Here is a 15,417-nt window from a genome sequence, read left to right as displayed (position 1 = left end):
ATTATATTTGAAATGCGATATATATTTTGGTCCCATGCCTCTCCAAAAGAACCTCGTCCATTTTCTTTTTCTGAATTCCCTCTGTAAATATTCTTAAGTGTAGTGCTCAAAACTTTTCTCTAGGAAACTACATGTGGCTATATTAAAGATTCACTATTTGAATAAAGTTTCCAGGTCACTATGTAGTCTTGATTTCCTCTGAATATTTGACAGTATCCTGAGAATTCATTTTTTCTCTCCTCAATCTTTTTTCTTGAAATTCACTAATTGTCAGCCAAGTTTTTTGAAAAGGAAAAGGAAATGCTGTGTAACCAGCAAATAGTTTAGAAGGAAGAAAATAATCTACCATATATTAAATGTCTTCCATTGCCAATGACTGTTCTATGGTTTTATATATTACTTTTTTTATAATCATTTTTTTTTCTATTTTTCTGAAGCTGGAAACAGGGAGAGACAGTCAGACAGATTCCCGCATGCGCCCAACCGGGATCCACCCGGCACACCCACCAGGGGGTAACGCTCTGCCCACCAGGGGGCGACGCTCTGCCCACCAGGGGGTGTCGCTCTGTTGCGACCAGAGCCACTCTAGCGCCTGGGGCAGAGGCCAAGGAGCCATCCCCAGTGCCCGGGCCATCTTTGCGCCAATGGAGCCTCGCTGCAGGAGGGGAAGAGAGAGGCAGAGAGGAAGGAGAGGGGGAGGGGTGGAGAAGCAGATGGGCGCTTCTCCTGTGTGCCCTGGCGGGGAATTGAACCCGGGACTTCTGCACGCCAGGCCGATGCTCTACCACTGAGCCAACCGGCCAGGGCTCATAATCATTATGAAAGACAATATTTCCATTTTACTGATTGGGAGAAGAGTTAAAAAAAACAAATAAAAGTTAAGTAATTTTCCAAAGATCACAGTTAGTGTGCATAGCCAGAGGGTGTTATAAGTATTCTAAGTCAGAACCATAATTTAGGTCCTCTGACCACAAGCCCAGAACTCCTTCTTCTACACCACATACTCTAATGGGGTTTCAGCTTCTACTCAAGCTCTTTAGCTATAGAGAAAAATCTACAAACGAATTAATAACAGATTTTCTGGTCAAATAAAAACCAAAAATTATCTATTAAGTCTAATTCCTTACATTTGACGAGAGACCTCTAATTTTATTTGAAATGAAACCTTCCCTGACAATTTCAATGTTTTCAGAAGTACTCTTTTGGCTTACTGTCCTCTCATATATCCTATCTCATTTAATGATATCAGTCTTCACTCAGTTGCTTAAAATAGAAAGTTTAGGTCAGGGGTCCCCAAACTACGGGCCCGTGGGCTGCATGTGGCCCCCTGAGGCCATTTATCCGGCCCCCACCGCACTTCCGAAAGGAGCACCTTTTTCATTGGTGATCAGTGAGAGGAGCATAGTTCCCATTGAAATACTGGTCAGTTTGTTGATTTAAATTTACTTGTTCTTTATTTTAAATATTGTATTTGTTCCCATTTTGTTTTTTTTTACTTTAAAATAAGATATGTGCAGTGTGCATAGGGATTTGTTCATAGTTGTTTTTATAGTCCAGCCCTCCAATGGTCTGAGGGACAGTGAACTGGGCCCCTGTGTAAAAAGTTTGGGGATCCCTGGTTTAGGTGTTCCTGATTCCTCCACATCAGGGGTCCCCAAACTACGGCCCGCGGGCCGCATGCGGCCCTCTAAGGCCATTTATCTGGCCCCCGCCACACTTCTGGAAGGGGCACCTCTTTCACTGGTGGTCAGTGAGAGGAGCACACTGACCATCTCATTAGCCAAAAGCAGGCCCATAGTTCCCATTGAAATACTGGTCAGTTTGTTGATTTAAATTTACTTGTTCTTTATTTTAAATATTGTATTTGTTCCCATTTTGTTTTTTTTTACTTTAAAATAAGATATGTGCCGTGTGCATAGGGATTTGTTCATAGTTTTCTTTATAGTCCGGCCCTCCAACAGTCTGAGGAACAGTGAACTGGCCCCCTGTATAAAAAGTTTGGGGACCCCTGCTCCACATTGTCCTCAAATCCAATCAATTCCTCAATTTCGGGGCTTCAGCTCTACAAATATATCTTTAAGGCAGTTTTCTTTAAATATTAGTATGCCTTAGATTCCCCACTGGACTTGTTAAAACATAGTTTGCTGGAGGCAATAAATATGCCTAGTACGTTGGTGATGGTATCATAGGTGTATGCATATGTCCAAACTCAACGAGATGTATATACACTGAGCATGTGCGTTTTTGTCATTGTTGTTATCAACTACGTTTCAATTAAACTTAAAAAAATGGTTGCTGGACCCTACTCAGAATTTTTGATTCCATAGATCTGGAATGAGGCCTCAGAGAGCTGGCATTTTTAGCAAGTTGCCTGGTGATGTCAATACTTCTGATTATACAACTACATTGTGAGAAGCGCTGGCCTGTGCATTCTTGCATTTCTTGTACATAGACATTGCATCATGCTCTCATCATGACTTGGCCACATAGTAACAAAAATAATTACATCAATCATCGCTTTCCCCATGTATCCTTACAATTTTAATGGGTAAAAACACAAATCTTTTAAAGCTATACAACTAATTAACACTTCTTGAATCTCTTCAATGGTAGGCCGCTGCCCTGAAAGTTATTTTCCTTGTATAAAAAGCTTGCCTAATTGCAATCTGGCCAACTTCTATTTAACTTTTAAAGTTTATTCAGAAGGTCGTGGTCTTTCTTGAAATATGACTAGGTTTCCCCTGGCAAAGTTAATAAATCCATAGTCGGATCTCCTATTGTGCTTAGTACTAGCTATATTAAATTTCTCATTATGTTATTCAATATCACATTTGGTCCTTTTAGGGAGTTTTTTTTTATTTGCTTATTTTTTCATTGAAAAAAATTAACTATCTTCAGGTACTTTATGATTATTTTTTTCTGGCTCTTATATCCTAATAAAAATAAAGAGGAAAAACAGATCATTTGTTTTGGCCTGCTGACTTCCCTGTATTAAGTGTTCTTTGAAAATGTCTTGATTGCATATATTATCACCTCCAACACACTATGTTAATGCCGATCTGTACTGAAGAAAGAGTTCAATGTTATCTGCAGGAGTTTAGCAAAACAACTTGTGTAGGCATGTGTCTCTGAGATACAAATGTCTAAATCAATACAGTTATTTTTGTGGAACTTAAGTCACTGCCTTTAAATATATACTGAGTTCATCTTAATTAGTGGCTCAAGATTTGCCCTGACTTCACCCTCAGTTTTAAGGATTTTCCCCAATGTATGAACATTTAAAATTTACAACCACCCACACTTAAAACATGCAGACATAGTCTAAACTTTAAATTTATTACAAGAGACCTCTTATACTAAATGCATTTTAAAAATCTAACATCCATCCTGGGATTGAAACTATTGTGGACTAAAAGTTACAATAAAATCTTTTTTTTTTTTTTGCATATAACAACTTATGAATACTACTTATATACTTTTTAAAAAAATAACTATAAGATAAAGAGAGAATTATATGTGAGTTACAAAATTATAAAAGCAATTTATTTAGGTTTCCTCAATCATTTAATTTTATTATATCTATCTTTAGCTAGTACATGTTCCTAAAAATTACCTAGATGGTAATAATGCAAAGCTTTCAGAAATAAAGTTCCTTCAATTGCACTGGTATAATAAAAAGAAAAAAAAAAGAATAATAAAATAATAAAAAAAAAGAAAAAGAAGAAACACTCAGCCTGTGTTTAAATCACTGTATTTAGGGTCCACTGGTTTTACTGTTATACCTCTGTGACAATTAGTATTGAATAGTTACTTTATCTTAGTCTAATAGGGTAAATTAACACCTTTCTAAGTCTAGTTAAACCATTTTCGTTACAGTAAAAAAAGAAAATAATTTAAGTATTGCAATTCAGAGTATGACCCCTGTAAAAAGTAGGTTTAATTTAAGCCATGGATGATTACCTTCGGAAAGTTCTTTGAGTCACTTTGTGTAAAACTACGAGGACCAAATTCTGATTCCCAAGCTCTACTCTCATCAATTATCTGATACCTAAGCTTCATTATCATACAATATTATAAAAGCAATGGTGAAAATTGTGTTTAATCCACTATATAGCTAGTTTCCATATCCTCAGGGAATTAATTTCAAGACTCTAACCTAAATTCCTCAGATTCTCCAATCTCTTATATAAAATTGTGCCATATTTTCACATAACCTATGCATACCTTCTGATATAATTTAACTGATCTCTAGATTACTCATAGTACCTATATATTGCTATGTAAATAGTTGTTAAACTATATTGTTTCGAGAATAATGAAGAGGAAAAATGTTTATACAATGTTTAGTGCTATAGATGCAACCATCCTAGGCTCAAGGATATCTTACATGTCAGCAGCAGTGTAACATTTTCAAAACATATTTTCTAACTGCCATTGGTTGAATCCTTGGATGGGAAACCTGCTATGGAGTTCTCACTGTACTTTAAAAATAAGACTGAATAAATTTCTACAGTATCTGACCAGGTGAATGTTGTTACCAAATGTTTCCTAAGTTTCTACAGTTCCTTGAGACACCCACTTTTCAATTAACAGTAGCATGCCCCAAGATAATCTCAAAAGATCTGAGTAGGTGTCCTAAAATAACAAAATCCCTTGGAGAGACAGAGAAGGACTTTTCCTCTTTCCTTTATTTGGTTTTGTTTCAAAGCTTCTTCATGCAAGTTCTACTCATTCTCTCTATGCTACAAAACGTGCTCTCCCGCTGACAATCATAGTTGTTTTCCTCTCAAATGGCTACTCTGTCTGTAATTAATTTACCTGAGAAGAATAGCAAACAATTTCAAATGCTGAGAGTTTTTTCTCCCCTAATTAGACCAACCAAATTAAAATGAACAACTTAGTTTTTCTGGGTTATCATACCGACCTTTGCCATGATTATTTGGATAAATCAAAAATTCTCTGAAGTTTTCAGGAGACTTTAAATAAATGATTAAAATAATTAGTACAGAAGGGGGAAAAAAGGGTCTAAAAAAAAAGCACTAAATTTTTATCATAATACAGAGAAGACAAAGATAGATGATAAATAGATTTTTATTTATTATTAAATCTCATTAAATATAAGTATATATATTCACATTGTGCTAGGCAGAATTGTGGATGCCCAAAGATGTCTATGACCTAATCCTGAGAACCTGTGAATGAATACCTTCGACTACTTGCCAAGGAAGGATTAAGGTGACAGAGTTGACTTTGCTATGGGACGATGTATACACTGAGCATGTGTATTTTTTTTTTGAAGATTATCCTAGATTATCCATATAGTCCCAAAGTATTCATATGGTCCTTAGAAGCAGAATAAAGAGGCAGAGAGGATGGGAGAGATGACAACCTTAGAAGCCTGTTGCTTTGAAGATGGAGGAATGGGCCCCTAGTGAGAGAATGTGGGAGGTAGGTCTCTAGAATCTGGGAAAGGTAAGAAAAAGGATTCTATGTTAGAGCCTCCAAAAGGAATGAAAACTTGCTAATACCTTGATTTTAGCCTATTGATATCCACTTTGGACCTCTAACCTGCAGAACTGTAAAATAATATATTTAGGTTGTTTTCATCCACTAAGTTACTGGTATAATTCACGAAAACAGAAATAAGAAATAAACATACACACACATACATTTGCCTCATTTTTTTTTTTTGTTCTTAAACATAAACACCATCTGGATCAATGACAACCGATAGAAACATAATGCAGCCTGACCTGTGGTGGCGCAGTGGATAAAGCGTTGACCTGGAAATGCTGAGGTCGCCGGTTCGAAACCCTGGGCTTGCCTGGTCAAGGCACATATGGGAGTTGATGCTTCCAGCTCCTCCCCCCTTCTTTCTCTCTGTCTCTCTCTCTCCCTCTCTCTCTCCTCTCTAAAAATGAATAAATAAATTAAAAAAAGTATAAAAAAAAAAAGAAACATAATGCCAATCTCACAGAAGAGCCACATGATTAATTTAAAATGTCCTTGTAGCCATGTTTTTAAAAATAAAGAAGACTAATTCTCATAATGTGTTTTATTCAACCCAATATATCCAAAATAGTAATCAATGTCATCACTATGACATTATTAAAGATGTATTTTACATAGTCTGATATTGACCTGGAACGTTGAGGTCACAGGTTCGAAACCCTGGGCTTGCCTGGTCAAAGCATATATGGAAGTTGATGCTTTCTGCTCCTCCCCCTCCTCTCTCTCTCTCTCTTCTCTCCCTTTCTCATCTCTGAAATGAATAAAATTAAAAAAACAAAAACTTAAAAAAGAGATATTTTACATTATTTTTATTTGTGCTAAGTCTTCGAAATCTGTCAATGTTATTCTTATAGCTTATCTCAGTTTGCTCTAGCCACATGTAAATGGCTCATTTGCTGTAATTGGTGGGCAGCTGCTGTATTCAACACCGCAAATCCACGTACAGAGATCTTCTAGCTTTCTGAAACTAATTTTAGCGATGGCTTTGAATATATTCATATGATTTAAACTATAACTTTAATTTGTTTTTAAAAAAGATTGTGATTTATTTATAGATTTACAAAGTGCTTTTGTTTTGACTTTCACCAGGACGTAGTACAAATCGTCCACACATAAGCACAGAAATTTAAATGGTAGCAAAACCATCTTAACATACGAATTATTTTCAACTAAGCGGAAAGATGTGGCTTTTACTTATCTTTCACGCATTTAGCTGTGCATGTCAGAAAGCTGATCTTTGAGTTTCATACAGGTTTGCTTTTTATCAGCGACTTTTCCCAATTTGAATTTCTATATATATACATACTCTACTTTTACACTTAAAAGTTAGAAACCAAATTTCTGTCGTACAAAGCAAACTAAAATAAAATGAATTTTCTTTTTTTCGTCTACTTATAAATGGCTGCTTATTCCTATCCTCAACACAGATGCCACAAAGCAGTCACGGGTCACGGTGACTTCAGACACAGAGCTGAAACTGCTGGGGTTTGGCAGGTATAATGCGGGACTTCGATGCCACCTTCCCTATGACTGGCTACAGTCTGCAGCTTTCAAATTCTTATAATTGGAGTTAATTGATACAGAGGCAAAATGTATAGTTAATTCTTAATGAGATTTTAAGCAGACATTTTACAAAACGGCATGTGATGGTAGAAGATTATGGGCATCAATAATCCTTCCACAATTTTTTATTGCAACCTAAGAAGTTAGTAAGATGTGGGAGGATTGTTTATCAAAAAGGAGTTAGACAATTTTCCTCATTGGGCATTGACATTAATGTTAGAAGTTGCTGGGCTAGAAATGAAGAATTTATACATAGTTTAGCATTAGTCATTTTTTTCTTTATTCAGTTGGTGATGTCATCTTTCTCTCCTTCAACTGACCTTGTGATTTGTAAGATTATAGGTGAAGGCTTCCTAAATTACAAGGACCATACCCTAAATTTGGTTATAATAAAGTAATTAGCCCCAGCTGAAAGCCAGTAGGTACATGGCTTGACAATTTTACTATTAAAAGTAAAACTTAAAAATAGATTGTCCCTTCCTTGGTATAATTCTTTAAATACTTGAAAATAGTGTTATTTCTCCCAAACATTGTAAAATTGTTGCGCTGAGGCACCTGTAAGATCACCCTCTATATTTGTTAGGCCAGTGGAGGAGGAAGTGCTAAAACCCACTGGCACTATTTATATTCAATGAGGCTGGGAATTATCCATTGTTAACCACTTAAAAGAAAAAAAAAATGTTCCTTTTGGGAACATGTAGTACTTATCTGACCCCTTATGCAACATTAAGAATGAGACTGGTTGATATGCTAACAGTTATTTAACAAGCACTATGAAGAAAGCACAAAGCTCCAGGCCTTAAATTACCAGCTCCCTTAATTTTCACCACAATCCTAACAATGTATGAAATATTATCATCTCCATGTGCTAAGGAAAAAATTTAGAACTTGAGAAGCTTATTTATTTTCCTAAAGTCACTGAGCTGGTCAAAGGTTTAGAACTTGACCCCATGTCACAGTGACTCGAAAGCCATATCTTTAACCATAATATCAGATAAATGTTAGGAAAAGCTCTATGGCTAATAGCACACAAAATATTTTTATATACATTTATTGATATTTTAATATATTTATTGAAATCCCACTAGTGAAGAAAAATTATATATGCATATACCCATACATAAGTATATATGTCTATAATTCTAATTTGTAGGATATATTTTAATTAGATGCAATGAAGAAGGAGGTTAAAAACACAGCAACCAAGAAAAAACATCTGAAATTAACAAAAGGAACACTGACTCTCCAAAAGTATAATGGCCAGTTTTCTTCTTTTGGGGTCTATTTCAAAGGCTACATTGAAACCATTTAATCTGCCTGTTCAAGTTAAATGAGAACATGAATGTCTAAATCAGTACTGTCCATTATGATAACCACTAGCCAAATGTGGCTGTTTAAATTTAAATTAAGATGGAATAAAATTTTTAAAAAGTCAGTTGTGTGGTCATACGAGTAGTGATCCAAATGGAACTAAGGACTAAGTCATGCTTTCATTGAGGATAGTTTACCCTAACTCTCTCCCCCTTGTTCAGCCTCTGTGCAGTACCCACTCTGGAAGAAGATAAACTCTTTGCCATTTTCTCATTATGTTTAACAGGGTTCAATAAACAAGTTGTCTTTTTAAATGAGGATGAAGGCTGGCAAAACAGGGACTGACTTAGGACGTGAGGGTGCAGAGCAGGGCTCAGTTTTCTCTTAGTAGCAGCCAATGGCATATTTCAGGAGAAATCATTTTAAGACACATTTCAGTGGTGACTTGAGTACTTCCAGATTACACTGGAAGAAGAAGAGTTTTAAAACAGAGTTTTTTTTTTAAACCATGACATTTGAATTGATAGAAATAGTGTAAGGTGAGAAAGAAATGACGAGATGAGCAAAGCAATGAAAATTTACATCTACAAAACTTTCTTTTTAAAAGTGAGAAAAATAAGAGCCTTCTTTCCTTACTTCAACCAACCCCAATTTTCTTCACTATATATGTAAAGAATATTAGAGAATTATTTTATACCCAGTATAAAAAAAGGATGTGGGATTATTATATGTAACAATTTTCATGATTGACTTATAAAATGATTTGCATTTTTAAAATGAGAGGAAGAGCAAGATGGTAGTTTAGATTGTGAACCCAGTAAGCAGTGTGCGCTCATGTTGTGCTTTGCCACATTTTCAGCCCTTGAAAATGGTTTCAGTGATAAAGACTAGTATCAGCAGCATCATTATTTTTAATAGCACTAATGATTTACATAATCACAATAACTCACCAACTCTAATACGGTTGTTGGATTTTATCAGTGATTTCCTCAAGTCTATTTAATATCAAAGTAGATTGATTTAAATTATTTTAAAATGTTTTATTGTATATAAAAGAACACATTGGTAGAAATATTTGTGGTTATTTCAAGAAAGGAAATTAGTATTTTTTTGTGAGTGAATTTTTTTCTTTTTTTTTTTTTTTTCTATATATACAGGTTAAGAATTTTATGACAAAAGAGTTATGGTACCACCATAGAATTCTGGAAGAAAATTCTCTGCTATTACAGTTATCATGTTGAAAAAATATATATATATATATTTATGGATGGGCAAAAGTAGATTTACAGCAGTGACTATGCAAAACAGAGTTTTTCTTGTATTATTTATTTATTACTGTACTGTTTTCCTTACAAACTGTAAATCTACTTTTGCCCCACCATACATATACATATATAAACATATATACATGTATATAAAAATTTCCTCACTTATTCAAGGTCATCACTCCTTATATATGCAAATTATAAATTTCCAAAAATGTAGAATAAAACTGAAAATTTGATATTCTTTGACTAACTACATAAAAAAATCTATTATAATTATAAAAAGAATTAACCCAACAGAATTCAATGTTTAACCTGAATATAATTAATTTTGTTTATGATCCATTAGCCTATTATTCTATATTCATCAATATTTAATCTCTGCATTACATTTCTAAATAGTTCATCTCTACATTATATTTTCATATACTACATACATTCTTTGGAAACTCTTTAAAAATCAATATTAGATTCCTACATTCTAAAACCTTTTTCTAGTCACATCTTGAGGAATAGCACTCAATTTCTCTCTCTCTCTCTCTCTCTCTCTCTCTCTCTCTCTCTCTCTTTACATCAATTTTTTTGTTGCTGGTGGTCAAATGGTCAATAATATGTTGGGAATACACAACATGTTGCTTATTCAAGACTTAGCCACTTCTCTGTTTTACTTCTTTAGCTTGGTCACAAAAACTTTAATTCATTCAGTAATCTCTAAACCAGGGCCTAGAGTGGGCCTGAGAAGAGCTTGGAGCTCCCGAGTGTGCTGTGCTTTGCTTTTATTAGTAGTGCACATTCTCTTAGTACCTGTGGTTCCTTGGAATGGTGCAGCACCTGTAAAAGGTTAATGAGCATAAAGACTTTCAGGCATAATCAAATTACAGACAGACACTACACAGACATTTCACGGGTAGACAAGCAACATGCACGCTGCAGGCACACTACAGGTGGCAGGTATCACTGCTGTTCCACAAGTGGAATAGCCTACTGATATAGCATATATATATATATTTTCAAGTTGGTGAGATACCTTTTTCAGTTACTATTTTAAAAAGAGAGAGAAAATTGTTTTCCCAAGTTGCAACCAGATACATACATCATCCTTTCTGCTATAAGTTATTAGAAATCTCCTCAGATCTATCAAATAAATCAATTTATAATTTTTCTTTTAAAACCCAGTTCATAGTTTTTTTTAAAAGCCTGATTCACTTCCATCCAAAAAAGTACTGAATTCACAATTCAGGCACCTTGTCTATATAGTAGATAAACATCTTTACTACTGAAAATAAATCATGATTTACGATCTGCAATAAATATTTTCAATAGGTTTGTACTCTCTGAGCTAGTCAAAGGTAAAATGAGGACTTTCTGATGAACTAAAATTTTTTAAAAGTCAAAGTGTCAGGTTTTCTAAATATTCCAAAATATTTGGTTTAAAAATCCCATCCATTGCTCTTTGAGAACCATCAAGCATCCATGTACATGCATTAATACTACCATCATTGCAGAGGGCCTGCAGAGAAAGAGTTCTTCCATTCCCAGTTTCATTTGTTTAAACATCTCTGCTATTTTTGTAGCATTCAACAATAACACAGAGGTAATCAAATTAACATTAGCAGTTCATGTTGCAAACTTCAATTTGTATTGCTACAACATCAGAGTAAAAATATTTGCATATCAAAAGTTAAAGAGGTGGGATTTAGATTCATTTAGTGTCTTACACAAAACCAAGTAGGCCTTGATGGCAAATTAAATGATAAACAGTTCACAGATATCAAAATTGAATATACTTATATATTTTTTAAAATCCCAAGGCCTGTGCACTAAATGCTAATGAAATATGAATATTAGAAAAAGAATGGAATATGACAGTGCATATGGAAAATGTTGGGTTTCTCATATTTCTGAGAATTCTGTTTAAATTTATTTCATACTATAGTGTTTACAATTGCTTATAATTCAGAGTATGTAGGTGATAAATCTATCTATCTATCTATCTATCTATCTATCTATCTATCTATCTATCTATCATCTATCTGGCATATTTAAACACCTCAAATCTAATTATTCTTGGTTTTTACCATGTAGGTAAATGTAATACATTTTATATACTGTGGCCATGCACTGATAAACAGGCCAAAACAATATGTTTTCTAAAAAGATATTTCCTCATTTTTTTTATCAGATGGTATTACCATGAAGTTTCCATCTGCTTTTCACAATGGCTAATGTTTTAATATTTCTTTTTAATGAAGTGATTCATAAGATCAAATTGAGAGAACACAATTTTTGTGAATGGGTGTTTTTATGCAACCCATGTCTATGTGTTTTCTATGAGTTGGCATGTTTTTATACAAGCCAAACTAGGCTTTATGATAATTTGCATTCCAGTCTTAGCTCAGTCTCACTCTAACAGTGACCTAATGAATGAATACCATTTGTAATATAACACTCTCCCTAAAACTTAAATACCACTTAATACGCCAAGAGGGCATTATGTTCTTTTCCCCCTGATATACATTCCTAAATTGCCTAATAGGAGAAGTATTTCCTAGGTCAGCAGATATAACTGTGCACTGTTATTTCGTTTTGTAACTTCATTTCTAACAAATTTCTAAACTAAAACATATTTCTGTGGTATTACCATGCTTTGAGGTATTTCTAAGAAAATTATATTAAATATATTCAAATGTATTTTATCTTTTAATCTTATATGCATATCTAAAAAGGAAAGAAAATACTATTTTAAGGGTCCTTCTCGTGATTTAAAACTATATAAAATAATTTGAGAACTACTAATGGCAAAATTTCCAAGATATGCTATAAATAATATTTACCATCTTTTATAGCTATTAAATGAGGTTTAAGAAGCTAATTTGACATCTATATTTAAAAACTTTAGAGAAATTAACTAGGTGCCTTTATAGAAAACAAATATCAGTTGATCACTTTCTTCAAATTCTTAAATGATCTATAGGTTAATTACATGACATTTAGATAAGGTAAATGGGCAAAATGATGAATATTACATTAATTTATTAATGAAAGAATTCTTATTCTTGTACTAAATCTTGTGTCTGTTGCTATTTATTTATTTACTTATCTTTGCTTTTCCTTGTGAGTTAGAAAAGAAAGGTTTTGGAATATGGTAGAAGAATGATGTTGATTAGATTTCTCCATCATAAAATCATAAAGAAACAGACCGAGGAAAGGGTCAGTCTCGCTAATCTACAGCCTATAAAGTGGTAATTTCCATGTAGGTGTGAAATATCACAATGTACTGTAGAATTCTATGGCCAAGGACAAAGATACATTCAAGTGCATCCTGACTATATTAGAATAATATTAAATTTTAGCTAAAGAATTAAATTGTAAAGGATCACCTTTGTCATTGCTCAACCATTTCTTCATAATTATATTACAGTCATTTTTTTTTGACAGGGGACAAGTGAAATAAAGATTACCTATGCATTTCTCACAGGTTTTGTTTCGCAGACTTGTAACAACATCTATATAACAGTGAATCATTTGATGATCAGAAGTGGAGATAATATTATGTTTGTATATTTTAAGAAAGCCTCTTATAGCTACAAGCCATCTTCATGGGGAATAAGAATAATTTTATTCTCAGAGATACAAGAGCTTAATTTTGTTAAAAGACTAAAAATGGTCTTTAGAAAGACAGGAGAGAAATCTGAATAATAATATAATCAGTAGCCACCATTTAGAAGACAAAGAGAAATCAACTGTAGGTCAAAATAACTAAAACTTAGATCTCTATGAATCAATATTATTAATAGTAGAAGGAAATCTTCCATTTTAAGGAAGAATCCATGATGTGAATACTTAATTAAACATAATCCCAAGTCTTAACTATTCCAGGTGATAATTAGAATGCTTTTCAAGGTCATTCTCTCATAGATCTAAGCTTTGCATTGAGAAAGCCACAAAAATTAATATATTTTTGAATTTTAAAATGTTATATAGAAAAGTATTGCCATTTGTTGCAGGATTGGGTAATGGTAGTACATCTATTTTGTTGTTGTTCTTCTTTTAAAACTAAATAAATCAGAAGAAATAAAATTAGATGACAAGGTACTGAAATAATTAAGAATATATACTTCAAATCTTCCGTTTACAAATAAGAATACTAGAGGCGAAAGGAAAATAGTTTGCTCAAGGTCACACATCCTGTAGCAAATCCAGGATTAAATTGCAGGTTTGCAAATTCGAAGAACTGGGAATTATTTCAGTATGAGGATGAGTAAATTGAAGTGAAATCACTTAAGAATTAATGAAAGACTACTTTATGATAGATGGTATGCTGCATGTCCATATATTTTTTTTATCTCACCTTAACACAGTTTAGGAGGTTAAAAATTTTATTAATTTTTCAAATGAGAATTCAGAATATCGATGAAACTAAGTAAAATTTCCAAGGTCACAAAGCTAGTAAATTGGTTGCTTGGTCACCACTAAAATCCAAGGCATCCTCTTCCCTATGCCATGTTCTATCATTTTTTACCACATTCAAATATCTGAAGTTCAAGGTCTGTTCTACAACCAACCTAATATAGAATAATATTTGTTGATATAATAAAGATGATAATCTATAAAGCTTTCTGAAAAGAAATCCAAATATAAATTCAGTAAGTAATTAGCTGAACTTAGGGCTCAAAGCAAAGACAAATGAAGCTTACATGCAAGAGGACATAAAACTATGCATCAACGTGTCCTTCCTTTAATGGTGCTGCTAGTCTAGCCTTTTGCCAGAGATGACAAGCATATCTCAAGTCTGAGCGGAATTTCTCTTCACACAGGTTTACATTCATCGTGGCTGGCTTTTCTTTCTCTAAGTGTTTTATTTGGATTCAACACATCTTTGCCACATTCTACTCGGATCATTTTATTGCCGTGAAAATTGTAGTTGACCTGGAGATTTCGTTGCCACTGCAAGTAGTAAACTGGCTGCCTTTAAAGGTGACTCATAAGAATCCACAAATGATTTGTTGGCATTATGTATTGGCAGGCAGTTTTCTCCTGGATATATAATTCTAACCATTACATTTTGCTCTCACTTTGTGTGTTTTTTTTTTTTTTTAGGATGTCAATCATCTTATATTAATGATTACAGAATCACAGCCTTTTAGAGCTAATTGAAAAGATCTATAATGTTGGTGAGCCCAGATACTTTATGTTAATGCATGAACAAACTAAAGACCTAAGAAATCAAACTAGATTTAAAAAAAATTAATAAGGAATGGAAAATTCAGGACCAAATCTAGAATTCCTAACCCAGTGCTCTTTCCGCCTGTTCTCACAATAACAGTGGTAGACGAACCCTCCTCCAGCAGATTCCCACCTGTTTAAAGGTGAGAAATGAAGACTGGCCTTTATCCAAGAATGACGTTTGAAGACTTTTCTTTTGCCATGTAGTCTCCAGTTATGACTACAAGATTTTATATTAAAACTAACCCCTGCACATCAATCCCTCCCCTTTGCTCATCTGTCCCGTCCTCAAAGTATAGTCATGTGATTATTTTTTGTATTTAACATATTTTTTATTAATTAATGTCCTCAAACTGAGAAAATGTTTTTACTGACTCCCTCAATCCTTCAGCTTTGTAAATAATAAAAACAATTTATTTTCAAGACTGTCAGTCTCAGTACTATGGATATTACAATAAGAACAGTAGTAGTGTAAGAAGCCTTAGTATAGACAGTCTTATGAGTTTACTACAGAGCAATGTGGTATGCTTTTTATTAAATC

At 33.7% G+C, this 15,417-nt stretch overlaps 1 protein-coding gene across 6 annotated transcripts in view; it reads right to left on the bottom strand.

Moving 5' to 3' along the window:
• Positions 1-15,417, bottom strand: part of PCDH7 (protocadherin 7) — a 431,933-nt gene that overhangs the window by 142,192 nt on the left and 274,324 nt on the right. The window contains exon 3 of one of the 6 annotated variants that reach the window (XM_066387129.1): positions 10,455-10,481. The exons of the other annotated variants lie outside the window; for them this stretch is intronic. Within the exon in view, the coding sequence (XP_066243226.1) occupies positions 10,455-10,481 (27 nt within the window). The remainder of the gene's footprint in view (positions 1-10,454; positions 10,482-15,417) is intronic. 6 annotated transcript variants of the gene reach the window in all.

This window comes from Saccopteryx leptura, chromosome 5 (assembly GCF_036850995.1).
Source record: "Saccopteryx leptura isolate mSacLep1 chromosome 5, mSacLep1_pri_phased_curated, whole genome shotgun sequence".
In the NCBI taxonomy this organism is placed as follows: Eukaryota; Metazoa; Chordata; class Mammalia; order Chiroptera; family Emballonuridae; genus Saccopteryx; species Saccopteryx leptura.
This window is presented reverse-complemented; position numbering and strand designations above follow the sequence as displayed.